Here is a 15,333-nt window from a genome sequence, read left to right as displayed (position 1 = left end):
GAGAGAAATAGAGTCAACATTTTGAGTCAAGCACTCTTGATCAGAAAAGTTGCAGGGGTGGGGGGGGGGGGGTGTACTGAACAGCAGGAATGTCTGTGATAGGCTGCAGAGCAAAGTTGTCAAGATAACAATTACTTTAAAAATGAGCAGGTAGAAATATAAAAGAAGAAAGAAACATATTGAGACAGAAGTACAGCTATAACTATGGAGAGGGAGAGAGAGGGAGGTTATTTGAAATTGCTAAATTCAGTGTTAGGTCCTGAGACCCACAATAAATCCAAATGGAAAATGAGGTACTGCTCCTTGAGCTTATGTTGGGCATCATTGGAGCAATGTGGGAGGTTAAAGACAGAGAGGCCAGAGTGGGAATGGGATAGAGAATTAAAGTGATGAGTGACTGGAAGCTCTTACAGACTGAACAGAGATTTACTGCAAAGCAGTCAAATCTGCATTTGGTTACTCCATTGCTGAGGAGACCACATTGTGAAATCTCAGTGCAATATGTTAAATTGAAAAAAGTGCATGTGAATTGCTTCTCCTGGAAGGACTGTCTGGGTCCCTGGATGGTGGTTAAAGGAAAAAATAAAAGGGAAGATGTTGTATCTCCTCTGGTAATATGGGAAGGTGCCATGAAAAGAGAAACGGTTAGTGGAGATGGAACAGTGGATCAGGGAGTTGCAGAGGGAAAGGTCCCTTTGGAAAGCTGAAAGGGGAGGAATAGAAGATGTGTCTGGTGGTGAAATCCCATTGGAGGTGGCAGAATTAATGGATCTGTTGAATGTGGAAGCTGATAGGGTGAAAGCTGAGGACTATCCTTGTTTGGGCTGGGACATTGGTGTTGGGCTGAGTGCAGAAGTACAGAAAATAAAGGATGTGTTTGATGAACAAACTTAATTTAGAATGTTAAGTTTTTATTTTGACTTTCATTTGTCCTTTTGGTCAAAGTGCCGTTGTCAATAACAGAGGGAAGGTAAAATTGAAACAGTTGGGAAATGGGAATGTGAGTTAATTTATAGTGCAGTCCACTGAGTTGGTCTCTAACAGCTTGTGTAGAAAGAGGCTTTCCACTCCATCTCCCCCTTCTCTCTCTTTCTCTATTACTTCCCATCTTTCTCTTCCTCATCTTCCCTCCTGCCTTTTAAGCTTTTGGCAAGGGCCAAGGCTGCCTACATGCAGCAAAAAGGGTGGATCTTGAGACTGGCTTTGTGACCGTGTCACTGTGACGACTATCAGGTTGCACCATTTATCTCTATTTGTAGCAAAATGTTGTGTCTTGTTTGTAATATTTAAAAATCTGTTTAATTTAGGAAGTTCAATCCATGGTATATTTGATTGAACATCTGTGTACTTCTGAATTTTTTTTGGAAGATATTTTATATTAAAATGTGAAATATATAGATCCACCATTATTGTAATATTTGGGCTAAATAATTATTTACAAACACATATACTGGCTGCCTTCTCTTTCAGCAGTCTTCTCGGCATAAATGCACAACTACACTCATAAGCCTGCCCAGTGTGGCAAACACTAGTTGTATTTCCCAGCATGTGAAATTGACTTGAAATTGGCAGACAGATTATGGAAAGTAGCCCTGCAGGAAAATTGAAGACTTCACCAGTTTACCAGCATATATTAAACCATTGTGCCTTCAAGGCAACTGAAAAAGTTGGGTAATTGTGTGGTCTGATTTAATTCTTATATTCCTGAAGGGAAATATAGCATTTGTCACCTCTTTATCCTTGCCTTTATTATTGTGTTCGTAATGGCTTGCTGCCTCCATGAAGTTATAGGCCTAATTAAACCTTCTTCAATATCAGATATTGGAATCTGCCATGGCTTTGTCTTAGAGCATTTTTCAATGCCAACTGGAAGTGGACATTATTTCATTGTATTCTTTTCAATACATTTAATAAAGTTATACCCTCTAAGTGCTACTCAACCTCATAAAATAAAGTTAATAGCTACTTTTTTTTTCTGAAAACTTCAGATTGAATCTCTATCATGGCACTCCAAGAGCATTGCTGCATCCAGCATCAGAGGATCCCATCGAGAGTAAGTCAAAGCTTTTTTTCGCTAGCACAGGATGCTTTCTTCATCCATTTATTCAGATCTGCAGACTGAGTATAAATTACTATCATAATATACAGACATTTAGATTATTTGAGAGCTCTGACAAAAAAAAGGTGGTGTGCTAGAGATTCTGCCCCACCATTCTCTGATTATCCGAGCTGCCATGTTGCCTGAAAAGTATGCCTTTAGCTTCGGTTCCATTACTCCAGTCACTGTTTATCTCTGGAAGAGCTGGGAAGGCTGTGACATGGCCTCTATAGCTCAAGAATCTTGAAAACCACAGCCGGCTTATCTGTTGGAGCCTGATACTGACCTATGATGTCCCTTAAAGGGATAATTTATTCTGAAATAAGTATTGAAAATGAAAGTACCCTGCACTCACCAGTTTAACCTGTGTTAAGTGTTTTATTAATTATGTAATCATATTTTTCACAGATGTGAGGAAGATGTTGCAATTCCATTTTTAATATTTTAATGATAAATTTATATTATTGCCTATTCATTTTTTTATCAATACAGTTCTTCATGTAAGTTTTGTATAATGTCTTACAAAGTATCCCAACCCTAATCAATTATTTGCATTCCACTTCAACTCCTTGGAAAACATTCTTTTCTTTGGAATGGAGGAGGCCAAGTTGAGACAACTGAGAAATAAAAAAGAGGACCTAGCTAGGAGGCACTTCTTTTTCTTAGAAGAGAGCAAAACAAAAGAGGGCACATATTTATAGTAATTGGTGGACTAGAGGTGAGAGAGAATATTTCCACCCAGAGACTGGTACGGGTTTGGAACTCACTGGTTGAAAGGGTGGGAGGGGCAGAAACCACCCACATTTTAAAAAAAAGGTTAAGTTTTAGAAGTGGTTGGGTCCCTGGATGGTGGGAAAGGACCAATTTAATTTGTGTGGATATAGTGAAATTCAGTGGAAACTATGGCTTGAATTTAGCTGGCATTAGCTAACCACCCAACATAGACACTTTTCCAAATTTATCTAATATGGATAAGGAATACCTATTTTCCTGGCGGAGAGCAATCTGGAGCTCATCTAGATGAGCTTGAGCTGTGACAGGCCCTTGAATGGTGCAATGGAGATGATCCACCCACAAAATTCAGCTGAAAGCCTTTGACAGCTAACAAAAGCCCCTCTGTCAAAGCTGTAGACTTTTAGATATTTCTGAATGACTGATCATTTTAAGAGCCAAAGATCAATAAAAAAATTTATGAATTGTAAAAAAAAATCTTTGTAACAGTAGAGTCAACAGAAAACCCTATATAAACAGTTTTAACTATTTAAAAACATTAAACTACATATAATTTAGAGAAAATGTCTTCTTCCCTTTGGGGTTCTGAAATCTTCACCAGATCTGGCAGTGTCTGAGAGCAATCACATCAGTGTAAATGTGGGGAATCGGCACTGTTGAACTCCATATAGGATCCAGCAGCATAACATACAAAAAGGTACCTTGGCAACTCTTGATAAGTTTAGGATTTTTAAGTTTGAGTACACATGTGCAATACTTTCTTCCATTTGAACCACTAGCATTAGAGCTTTAGGGAGGACTATGATGGATGCAACTGATTAAGATCATGAAACCTGTCATTTCACATTTATTGACACTATAAATGACTATTTTACAAGGTAACTTACTAGCAGTTACTTATTCTTCCAAGTTGTTTAAGTCTGTAAATTGCTATTACATTAAAATAAGATTTTATTCAGCAGCAGTGATACCACTGGGGAGATGAAACTCGTCTAATCCTGCTGTTGCTACTGTACAATTGCTACTAGTACTACTGCTATCATTAGTGTTATTCCTGTGACTGATTTAATCCTGCATTGTATTTTAGGCTGCTTTTGCAGTTGATATCCTTCATGGCACATGGCCCTGTGATCTCTGGAATAGTTTGAGTGATATGGCACCAGCCAACTGTTTGATATCTTCTAGCCATATTTTCTTCTGTCTTCCTCTGTTTTTCTGTTGACAGTTCTTTGAAGTATTGTTTTGAAAAGGATGCTTCTCGTCATAACATAGTGAAACCCTAGCTTGTTTCTCTTTCTAGTTGCATTAAGAAGATGTTACTATTTCCCAGATCTGGACATAATGTCTGTTGAATGAATTCATTTGATCTCTCTTTTGGATACAAAATCTTCAGAATCTTATAATAACATTTAATTTTAAATGATTGCTTATGTTTCTCAGCCTTGGCTTTCAGAACCTGTGTTTCACAGTTGTACAAAATGTGAATTTAGTATAATCTTACTTGGGTGAGGATGCTAATATTTTTGCTTCTCCATTTTGATGTCAGTTTTGTCAAGAATAATCTTTCCATTGCTGGATTTGCCTTTATTTCAGCAGTTCATTTCCCATCTGAGGTAATATTTAATGGTGTGGATATTTTCCAGATTCTAGCCATTTGTTACTGTAATTACAATATTAGCAGGTCTAGAATATTGACAGTACTAATTGAATGAGTTACATGGGCTGACTGCAGGCAAAATGTGTCATCCATCTCAATACACCCTGGAGCACTTTAGTTCCTCTCAGCTCTGCAGCAATTATTACTGAATCTTAAAATATATAAGATTCAGTAATAGCATTCACTGGTGGCTGTAGGGGTTCATAGAATCACAGAAATGTATTAGTTGATGAAAAAATCGAGTGGAGAAGGTTGGCTTCTACTTTACAAAACATCAACAGATTTTGGAAAATGGATCTGAACAGACATTAGGCAACTCATTCATATGTGCAAAGAATTAAATGCTGCTTTAAATTTCTACGTGATGTCTCAGGAATGTTTCAGATCCACTTAGCAGTGGCTTGAATGCACATGGAGATTGGGTTCAGGAAATCCCACAGTTAAATTTGGCAGCATTTTGCCCTTTTCACTAGTTTCCAACTAAAGTAATTGGCCCTGAACCTGCGACTCCACGCCTGGGCTAATGCCTGGACTTAACCACACCTCCCCACAGTATTTCCAATGCTGCTGTGGACAGCAGCATATTCTGCCTTGATGCTTGTTTCTGTGATGCACCGATAATCTCATGGAATCGATTGAGGCAGCATGAAGTTTTGCAAGCCTACCACTGAACCTGGTGCAGGTAGAGTGCAACCATTCAGATGAATGGGAGATGTTGGCTAGTGGGAAAAAGTTTATATTATCTAAGTTAGTTTCAATGGTCTTAACGATTAGCAACAGATGAGTCTGGGCCGCACTAGCTGTTAGTCCTCCGAGTGCAGCAGGCTGTCTGTGTTGAGGTAGCCTCTGTGTGCCTGCCATTCAGCCATGCTGAAGTGCTGAGAATTTGAAAAAAGTGTGGCTTAGTGCAAGTGGCCAATGATTTCTGGGGAATGGAAAATCTGCCTCGATTGTTTTATTGGTCTAAATTTAGGATTGGATTAGATTAAGTTAGTTCATTGCCATATACACCAGGGTGCAATGCAATTCCTTGTTCACATGAAGCTCAAAGAGTAAACAGTATACATGGTAATAACAAATACAATGACGAGCGCAAAAGAACAGAATGGTGCAAATATTGTAGTGCAATCTGAAGTATTGCAAAAAAATACTGAAGTGGCAATAATGGAATAACCAAGAGAGGTAGAGTTAAGAGTATGAGAATGTGGCAGCACCACTGGGAAGGAGGCGCGAAAGAGGTGATTGGTTTGGGAGTCTGATAGTAGTGGGGAAGAAACAGTTCTTAAGTCTGGATTGGTATTGGTTTATTATTGTCACTTGTACCGAGGTACAGTGAAAAGCTTGTCTTACAAACTGATCGTACAGGTCAATTCATTACACAGTGCAGTTACATTGAGTCAGTACAGAGTGCATTGATGTAGTACAGGTAAAAACAATAACCGTACAGAGTAGTGTCACAGCTACAGAGAAAGTGCAGTGCAATAAGGTGCGAGGTCACAGCAAGGTAGATCGTGAGGTCATAGTCCATCTCATTGTATAAGGGAACCGTTCAATAGTCTTATCACAGTGGGGTAGAAGCTGTCCCTAAGTCTAGTGGTACGTGCCTTCAGGCTCCTGTATCTTCTACCCAATGGAAGAGGAGAGAAGAGAGAATGTCCCGGGTGGGTGGGGTCTCTGATTATGCTGGCTGCTTCACCAAGACAATGAGAGGTAAAGACAAGACTCCAAGGAGGGGAGGCTGGTGTCTGTAATGCGCTGGGCTGTGTCCACAACTCTCTGCAGTTTCTTGTGGTCCTGGGCAGAGCAGTTGCCATACCAAGCCGTGATACATCCAGATAGGATGCTTTCTATGGTGCATCTGTAAAAGTTGGTGAGAGTCAAAGGGGACAAACCAAATTTCTTAAGCCTCCCAAGGAAGTAGAGGCACTGGTGAGCTTTCCTGACCTTGCCTTCTATGTGATTTGACCAGGAGAGGCTGTTGGTGATGTTCACTCCCAGGAACTTGAAGCTCTCAACCCTCTTGACCTCAGCACCATTGATGTAGACAGGTGCATGTACACCATCCCCTTTCCTGAAGTCAATGACCAGCTCTTTTGTTTCATTGACATTGAGGACAAGGTTGTTGTCATGACACCATTCCACTAAGCTATCTCCTTCCTGTACTCTGACTCATCACTGCTTGAGATACAGCTACAATGGTGGTATCATCTGCAATGGAGATGGAGTTAGGGCAGAATCTGGCCACACAGTCATGAGTGTATGGGGAGTAGAGGGTTGAGGACGTAGCCTTGTGGGGCACTGGTGTTGAGAATAATTGTGCTGGAGGTATTGCTGCCTATCCCCACTGATTGCGGTCTGTTTGTTAGGAAGTCAAGGATCCAGTTACAGAGGGAGATGTTGAGTCCTAGGTCTCGGAGTTTGCTGAAAAGCTTTCTTGGGATTATTGTATTGAAGGCAGAGCTGTAGTCAATAAACAATTGTCTAACGTAGGTGTCTTTACTGTCCAGATGCTCCAGAGCTGAGTGTAGGGCCAGGGAGATGGCATCCGCTGTAGACCTGTTTCGGCGATAGGTGAATTGCAGTGGGTCCAGGTTGTCTGGTAGGCTAGAGCTGATGCATGCCATGACTAACCTCTCAAAGCACTTCATGGTGGTGGATGTCAGAGCCACTGGTTGGTAGTCATTGAGGCATGTTACCTTGCTTTTCTTCGGTACCGGGATGATGGTGGTCTTCTTCAAACAGGAGGGAACCTGAGCTTGAAGCAGGGAGAGGTTAAATATGTCCGCAAATACTTCTGCCAGCTGATCAGCACAAGATCTGAGCACACGGCCAGGGACACCATCTGGGCCAGGTGCTTTCCTCGTGTTCACTCTTCAGAAGACTGATCTTATGTCCTCCACTGTGACCACAGGTTCAGCTTCATTGGTGGCTGTCAGGGTGGATGGTGACAATCCATTTCCCTTCTGTTCAAAGTGCGCATAGAATGCGTTAAGTTCATCAGGAAGGGATGCGCTGTTGTTAGCTCTGCAGCCCGACCGTCTTGTAGTCTGTTATGGCATGTAAGCCCTGCCATAATTGACGGCTGGTCAGGGACTCTATTTTGAGTTGGTATTGCCTCTTAGCATCCCTGATAGCTTTCCGAAGGTCATACTTGATTTCTTGTACCGATCAGGATCCCCAGATTTGTGTGCAGCAGTCCTCTCCTTCAGTAGGGAGTGGATCTCTCGGTTCATCCATGGTTTACTGTTTGGGAACACCTGTATTATCTTCTTTGGTACACAGTCCTCTACACACTTGCTGATAAAGTCTGTGATGGTGGTGGCAGCTGAGCTCATCTGTTTCCTCAGACCAGCACTGCATGACTCTCTGTACCGAATCCTCCCGTTTCAGTTTCTGTTTGCAGGGAGAAGGAGTACAGCCTGGTGGTCTGATTCCCCAAAGTGAGGACGAAGGGTGGCTAGAAAGGCACCTTTGGTTGTATAGCAGTGGTCAAGGGTGTTGGCGCCCCTGGAGGAGCAGGAGATGTGCTGATAGTATTTTGGTAACACGTGGTAACATGTCTGGGTTTTCAAGCTCCTGTATCTTCTCCCAGAAGATGGAAGTGAGAAAAGGGAATGGCTAGGGTGGCAGCCTTCCTTAAGCAACACACCGTGAAAATGGATTGGATGGAAGGAAGTCACGAGCCTGTGACAGATTGGGCTGTGTTTACCACTTTCTGCAGGTTCATTTAGTCAAGAGCAGAACAGCTGCTTCATCAGGCTGAGATGAAACCTGGCAGAATGCTTTCTATAGTACATCCATAGAAGTTTGAGAGAATCCTCGTGGTCATGCTGAATCTTTTCAGAGGCCTAAGAAGGTGAATGTGCTTTCTTGATCACTGCATCAGTATGAAGGGACCAGGTGAGGTTGCTGGTGATGTGGATGCCAAGGAACTTGAAGCTGTCAACCATCTCTACTCTTCGTCTCGCTGATGATAAGGGCTAGGTTGTTGTTCTGACACCATGACACAGGATCTCAATCACTTTCCTTTACTTAGTCTCCATTGTTGTTGATCTGGCCGATAAGAGTTGTATCACTGATGAATTTAAAGATCGAGCTAGTGCTGTACCTAGCCACACAGGTGGACTTATGAGTGGAATTGTGACAATGATATGCATTGTGTTTAGGGCAGTTGGTACTGGCTGTTGGCTCTTGCAAGCCTGATTATGGCAATGATATCCTAATAGAGATTTAGTCGAGCCCTCCTTGATTTTAGTCTTTAAAGTAAAAAGTGACCATTTTAGTCATGAGCAGACAAGTATAATATTTTCAACTGTGAACGAAGTGTATTCTTACCATACATTGAACATTTTTGCAGTTTGAATTGTCTGAGTTGGGAATGTAAAAAGAGGCATCCTGTAAGTAATTGCAGTCATAACCTCGGTTATAGGTCAACCAGGATGTGCAATACAAATGTCATGCTGTGTGAATATTCAAGCATCATTACATATTAACTGAGTATTTGAAGGCTGTCAGCTTGGGATCTATTTATATTTGTGTGCATAGCTTGTGTGCTCAAGCTGAACTTTCCACATATTAAATAATTTAATTTATTCTCAACATTTTTGTTTTTCCATTATTTTGTTATTAGTTTGTTGAATGACTACATTCTGCATGTCAGCAGTGACTAAACCTTAAAAATATTTGGGTTTGGAATGCAAAGAGATCTTGAATGTTGCAAGTCATTAGAGTCGTAGTCTGCACAGTGTTGGAAATCATGAGCAGGAGTAGTGAAGTTAGATTTAACCCATGCAGGTTTGACTTGATGCAGGCTACACTTGTGTGGTTGGCTGATGATGACTTCAGCATCCAATAGCTCGTAAACATCAGCTGGAGATCCAATATTATGAGTGGAGAGCGCATCAAACCAGCTTGCCATGCTTCAAAGCTTGCCTGTGCCTTTTGAGTGGGAGGTGCATTGTGGCTGCAGCATTACTTCAACCCTCATAACATACTTCCCTCTGTCTTGCAGAGCAGGTTGGAACATAACCAGCACCAGCAGCAGTAAGCAAATGGGGAACAGACATGGCTACTTCACCTTACTGCATTGAAGGAAAGCGTAGTCACCATTAATAGAGTGGCCTTCATGCAGGTCATGGCGAGGATTGGGTCAGAAAGGTTGTTGATATCCTACTACCCATTCTTCCTCTTCACATCCCACTGTACCTCATCCACATTCTCTTTAAATTTACCAACTGTAGATGCTGGAAGCATGGCTGCAGTTTTGTGAAGATTACAGCAGACCACAGCAAATCTTGATCTACTCCAATGAGCACTACAAGGCTCTTCAAGAATGGTCTGGGTAGTGGAGTCATTGCTTGAGCACATAAGTGGTCTGCACTGTCAGATTTGTGGCAGGATCTCAGAGTTAACATTTCGGGTGGATGACTTTTCCATCAGAAACTTTTTGGGTCATCATCCATGCTCTCACACTTTTTTTCTCAGTTTCCAGTCAGGTTACCCCTCACCCTGATTCTCTCCCTTCTTCAGTACTCCCCCCCCCCCCCCCCCCCCCCCACCCCCTTCTGTGCTGCTTCTGCTAATTGCCTCCCTTTCAACCCTCCTTCTCAGCTCCCTCCCCTGGATGCGGTGTTCCTGACATGAATACACTCTGTGATTCTATTCTACTACCTGCTAAGAAGTTTACTCTAGGGCTTCCTACTTCTGTGAAGGAGGCGAATTCCCTTCTCTCCACTATCTACATCAGGCTCCAAGATAACACCAGAGAACTGTGGTCACTCAATATTCCACTAAGATTTAACCAATTTTTTTTATCTGAAGTTAGTATTTATCTCTGGTTTAAAAGAAAATTGCTGCTTTTAAATGGCATTAAGGATAGGAATAATTGCCTCTAATGGATAGGTGTGCAGTCAAAGGGTAGCGTTTTCCACATGCCAGGATCATTAAACCCAATATTCAGCAAGGCCATTATATGCATTGTTAACTGGCACATGCAGGGTGTACCCAGCCTACTATTACCCTGATTTCAGACCTTCATCTTCATACTTGCTGGTTTTTGCAAGGAGTAAAAGTGTGAGCATCACTTCAATGACTTCAGCAAAGTGCACATGGAATATAACAAGCTTACTGACGTCAATGTTGCAGTCCATATACATCTTCAGATATGACCATTTCCTCAATTAAAAAAAATCAGGAGTTTTATGCTCAAATTTGATGAAGAAATGTAATCTGTTTAAAAATCAAAACTGACTTTGAAGACAACATACAGATATCTGTAAATTAAAAAAAATGTTTTTATCTATGCCTCTTGATAAGTTTATGGTGGGCAGTTTTTTATTTGGCTTAGAGCCAGCCAACTAAGACTTGTCCTTCAGGAACCTGGCAATACTATGGCAATATAACAACGCCTGATAGATACTCTTATAGCTCAGTCTTTTGGAGAAGTTACCCAACAATGCCATCTTCTTCATCTTTTACATAGTGCCACCTTAGCCATTATAATCGCTGCACAACACAAAGCATTTAGCCAAGTTCCCACATGTTCAAACATTGCAGTAGTACCTCAATCAAGTGATATCAAATTCAGCTGATCTGAACCATTTGGACTGCTCTTCAGAGGAAAAAACAAACGTGGAACACAGGCAGAGAGACAAACTGCTTTTTTGCCAGTGCCTGCTATTGTTTCCTCTGCATTGGTATAACCTTTCCTTGCACTTACTATCTTCCCATTAAAGAAGTGAAATCTTGAGATTCTGCATGTGTGCTGATCACTTTCCATCACAAGATGATGCTTGCAACATTGAAATGCTACAATATGCAACTTAGCATGGCAGGTTCATCAAAAAGAAACTTACCCCCCCAGCAGAAGACTTAAACTTTTAACTCAGTTTATTTGTCCACAGATGTTTCCAGCAGTCCAGATGCAGGGTCTCAACCTGAAATGTCGAGTCCATTTCTTTCCATTGTAATGGAAACGCCAGGTTGCAATTAAGTACTTAACTAAACTGAAGAACTAAAACAATGTAGAATAACAAAAAAAAGTTTTGTTTCATTGAAAATTTGGTCATTAGTTAATTTTTATCGGAAGTACACCGATTCCCAGTTTGGAGGCACAGTTTAATTCAGGATCAGCGATGACTGCAACATTGATTTGCCACCTAGGCACAGTAGTGTAGTGGTTAGTGTAACGCTTTACAGTGCCAGCAATCTGGGTTCAATTCCGGCCGCTGTCTGTAAGGAGTTTGTACGTTCTCCCCGTGTCTGCGTGGGTTTCCTCCGGGTGCTCTGGTTTCCTCCCACATTCCAAAGACTGGTTAGAAAGTTTTGAGCATGCTTTGTTGGCACCGGAAGTGTGGCAACTCTTGTGGGCTGCCCCTAGAACACTCTACGCAAAAAGATGCATTTCACTGTGTGTTTCGATGTACATGTGATTAATAAAGATATCATCTTATCTCTGACTTAAACTCTCTTTGGGATAGGTTTCTTGCTGTGATTGCAAAATTGGTAAATTTACTCAGCTATAAGGGTAGTGTTGATATTTAATTTCCTCTGTCAAAGACATTGTGGGAAAGCTCAACATGTTAATGTGTACTTTTGAAATTATGGAATGTAGTTCCTCAAATTACACAGTCTGAATCTTAATCTATTTGGTGGGAGCACTTGTACACCAAACTATAAATGTAATACAATATTTAGAGATTACATTAATAGCATGTTGCCAAATACAGAGAGCTGAGAAAAGAATTTGGACTCTAAGTATCCTTACAGCATGTTTGAGTCGAAAACAGTAAGTGAATAGTTTGGAGAAAGGTAAAATTCTTGAAACAATTTTTTGGGAAGAATGCAATCAACAGAATAGGAAATAGTAACCACTAATTATATTATTTATGTATTAATTCATTGGCCTTTTCAATAGTGACATTCCACAATAGTTGTATTTAATCAGTCTGCATGTGATGGATACCTCCATTTAAAAATTATTGTTCAAATGTCAGCATTAATAAGAACCTGTCTGGAATGTGTTGGATATATCTACCAGAGACATAGCAAATGATATTTAAGGTGCATAAGAACCGGACATACCAGATTCTGAGAGTAATCATTGGAGTAAATAGTGGGAGGTTGTTTTCTCCAGCTGGAAAATTTAGAAGTCAGGGTCATGATCTCAAGGTAAGGGTTGGGCACTTATGATTGAGCAATGGGAAAAATTCTTCTATGCTTTTGGAATTCTGTACCCTGAATGGCTGTAGATGCTTAGCCATTGAGTATTTACAAGGTGTGATGGGAGTGAGGAGTGGGTGGGGGTGCATTGTCTTGAGGCACAGGATCAGCCATGATCATTGAATGTAACTGGCTTAAGGAGCTGTCGGATTTAATTTTGCTTTTTCTAATGTTCATGTTACAATCTTCAGACTGCCAACAGAAAGAACTGGAGAGCTCTATTAAAATAAAGTTTTAGTATACCTAAAGATTTATTTCTGTTTTTAGGCAAATAGAGTTCAAAAAGAGTTTTGACAATAGTAAGATGCAACAAGATAAATGTTGAATGAGAAAATTTATGTAATATTTTTAAGTATTTCATGAGATTTCTATTGGCATTGCTTTGCAGGACTCACTAATTGGTACCATTTCAGTTTAGAATATTAAATATAATTTATTCCAAAGGTGTCTGGTCGAAGTATAATGCCATTCAGCTCATGAAACTCACTCAGCTGGCTCCATCCAGTAGTTTGGTATAACTAAGTCTGATGATACAAATGTGGAAGATCTTCTTGTTTCCTGCCCTTCTGCACATAAACATCATGCACTGCTAGAATCTGGGAGGATATCTACTCAGTTCCCTATTTTTGGCAATGAGATGGATGATGTACGTCATCCTCATGTTTAATTTAATGTTAAAAATTACCAATGGAGGGGGAAATCCCTCTTTTTCTTGCCAGAATCTGCAACTGTGCCCTTTCCAGTAGGTGGCAGTATTCTTGCTCAAACCTGGCAAAACTAAGTTATTAGTGAAACTTTCTCAGACAAAATATTTCTCCTCGATTACTTTTATACTTTTATTTTTTATTTCCCTCTTCTCTTTTGAATTGCAGCACAACTTTGAGTAGTTATGAATATGTACTTACAGCTTTTATTTCACAAAGGAGAATAAAATTGCACTCTCGCTTGCCTTTGAAGCATAAGCAATGAAGTCTTGGATTTTGTTTACTGCTCACTTTTGTACCTTTCCTAATGAACCAGTCTCCAATTTGAACAGTTATAATCAGAAGTAATTTTGAATGCAATTTTACTCAGCAAAATTGCGGATTAGAGATCTGAACCTACTTCCATATATACGTATGTACTGATTTAGCAAACAATGTACCAGATCACATGAGTGGAGGGTTACATGGATTTGGAACCAAATGCTAATTTAATGAGCTACTGCAATAAATTTGAAACAATCAATATTCTCTATTTTTGCATTATGAAATATACTCACTCAGTGCTGCAGTGGAAGACAATTGAACAAAGCATGTTTTAAACAAAAAAAAGTTTGTTGCTTATGTTTGAGTTTTTGTGAATGTTAGTTTTACTGCATCTTTATGTATTTTCATTGATTCTTTTATATATACAAAGCCTCATTTCCTTCATTGCCATTGTTTCACACATACCTCTTTCCCTTATGCCTCCCATAAGATTGATAATTCCACATTGGTTTACTTGGATATCGATTACTACAAAGCAGTTAAACAATGAGGGTTTCATAAATGAGGCTGAACAATTTCTTCCCCATGCATACTTATAGCAGTAGTGACTGGAGAGCAAATAAAGATTTTGAGAACCTTGCAGGTTTTGCTTCTGGCTAGATCAGAGGCATTGAGTCCAGATGCAGTGACCACTCGTTTATTAACTGGCCATATCAAATTACTTTTATTTTGCATTAAAGAGAAATATGCAAAATGTATTACTGAAAATAACCTGGTGAGTTGCTACTACTTTAGTATGAAAGTATGTATAAAAAGGGATTGGAACATGATGGAAAATACCACCAGTTTGGTGTGGAACTGTTGGCATTTATCTCTTTTTAAATGCAGAAATTTCCAATTTGCCAGCCAGGCTCTGCTGTCAGTTTTGTGGCTGTGCATCAGAATTGCCAAACTTTCCAGTACTTGCACTTGGTAATGACCCTGCTGAACCTTCCTGAACTCATTCACTTAATTGGTGAGGAAACCTACAGTGAAATTGTTTTCTTTTAAATAATTGCATTTGACTCAAGAACACTTTTAAATCATTAAAATATTAAAGGAATTAATCTTTTCATTAATTAAAAAAAATGGAAAAATATTTAATTTTTAGCAGCTTTTGAATGTTTCAGAATGTCTGGTACATTCTGATGCATTCAAAGTCCTTGGCAACCAACAGCTGGCTAGGCTGCAGATGTGCTTTGCCAGCTGTCAAAGCTATTTCAGCCATTTCATCAGCAGGGCAAATTCTGGCTTGCCACATGACAGCATTGCATTATGTAAGACCTGCCTAGGTGCTGGGCCTCACCATTCTGGATGTGGATGTCATTTAATATGAAGTCAATATGGGGGTGTCAGTGGGAGTTAACATTTTCCATATGTTGATGACAAGTATGCGCAGGTTGTCACAGATGGTAACTTCTGGGAAATTAGTCCAGCTGGTCATTGTCATCATGATTTCTTAAAACTTTCTTAAAATTATCTTATAATATTATAATTTATGGATTGAGATTATCAATATGAACAAGCTGAGCTTGGGATCTGGTTCTTCCATTATTAAGTGAACTCCGGTCTGTCAACAAATTGAGGGTATTGTTCAATACCCCATCTTCCCTCTAAGT

General features: G+C 40.1%; 1 protein-coding gene across 1 annotated transcript in view; it reads left to right on the top strand.

The window, feature by feature from the left end:
* Positions 1–15,333, top strand: part of nphp4 (nephronophthisis 4) — a 285,812-nt gene that overhangs the window by 61,928 nt on the left and 208,551 nt on the right. Inside the window, exon 4 of the mRNA XM_052039598.1 lies at positions 1,989–2,053. Coding sequence (XP_051895558.1) covers positions 1,989–2,053 — 65 coding nt within the window. The remainder of the gene's footprint in view (positions 1–1,988; positions 2,054–15,333) is intronic.

Source organism: Pristis pectinata, chromosome 26 (genome assembly GCF_009764475.1).
Source record: "Pristis pectinata isolate sPriPec2 chromosome 26, sPriPec2.1.pri, whole genome shotgun sequence".
In the NCBI taxonomy this organism is placed as follows: domain Eukaryota; kingdom Metazoa; phylum Chordata; class Chondrichthyes; order Rhinopristiformes; family Pristidae; genus Pristis; species Pristis pectinata.
The sequence above is the reverse complement of the archived record's forward strand: the minus strand, read 5'-3'. Positions and strand labels throughout refer to the sequence as shown.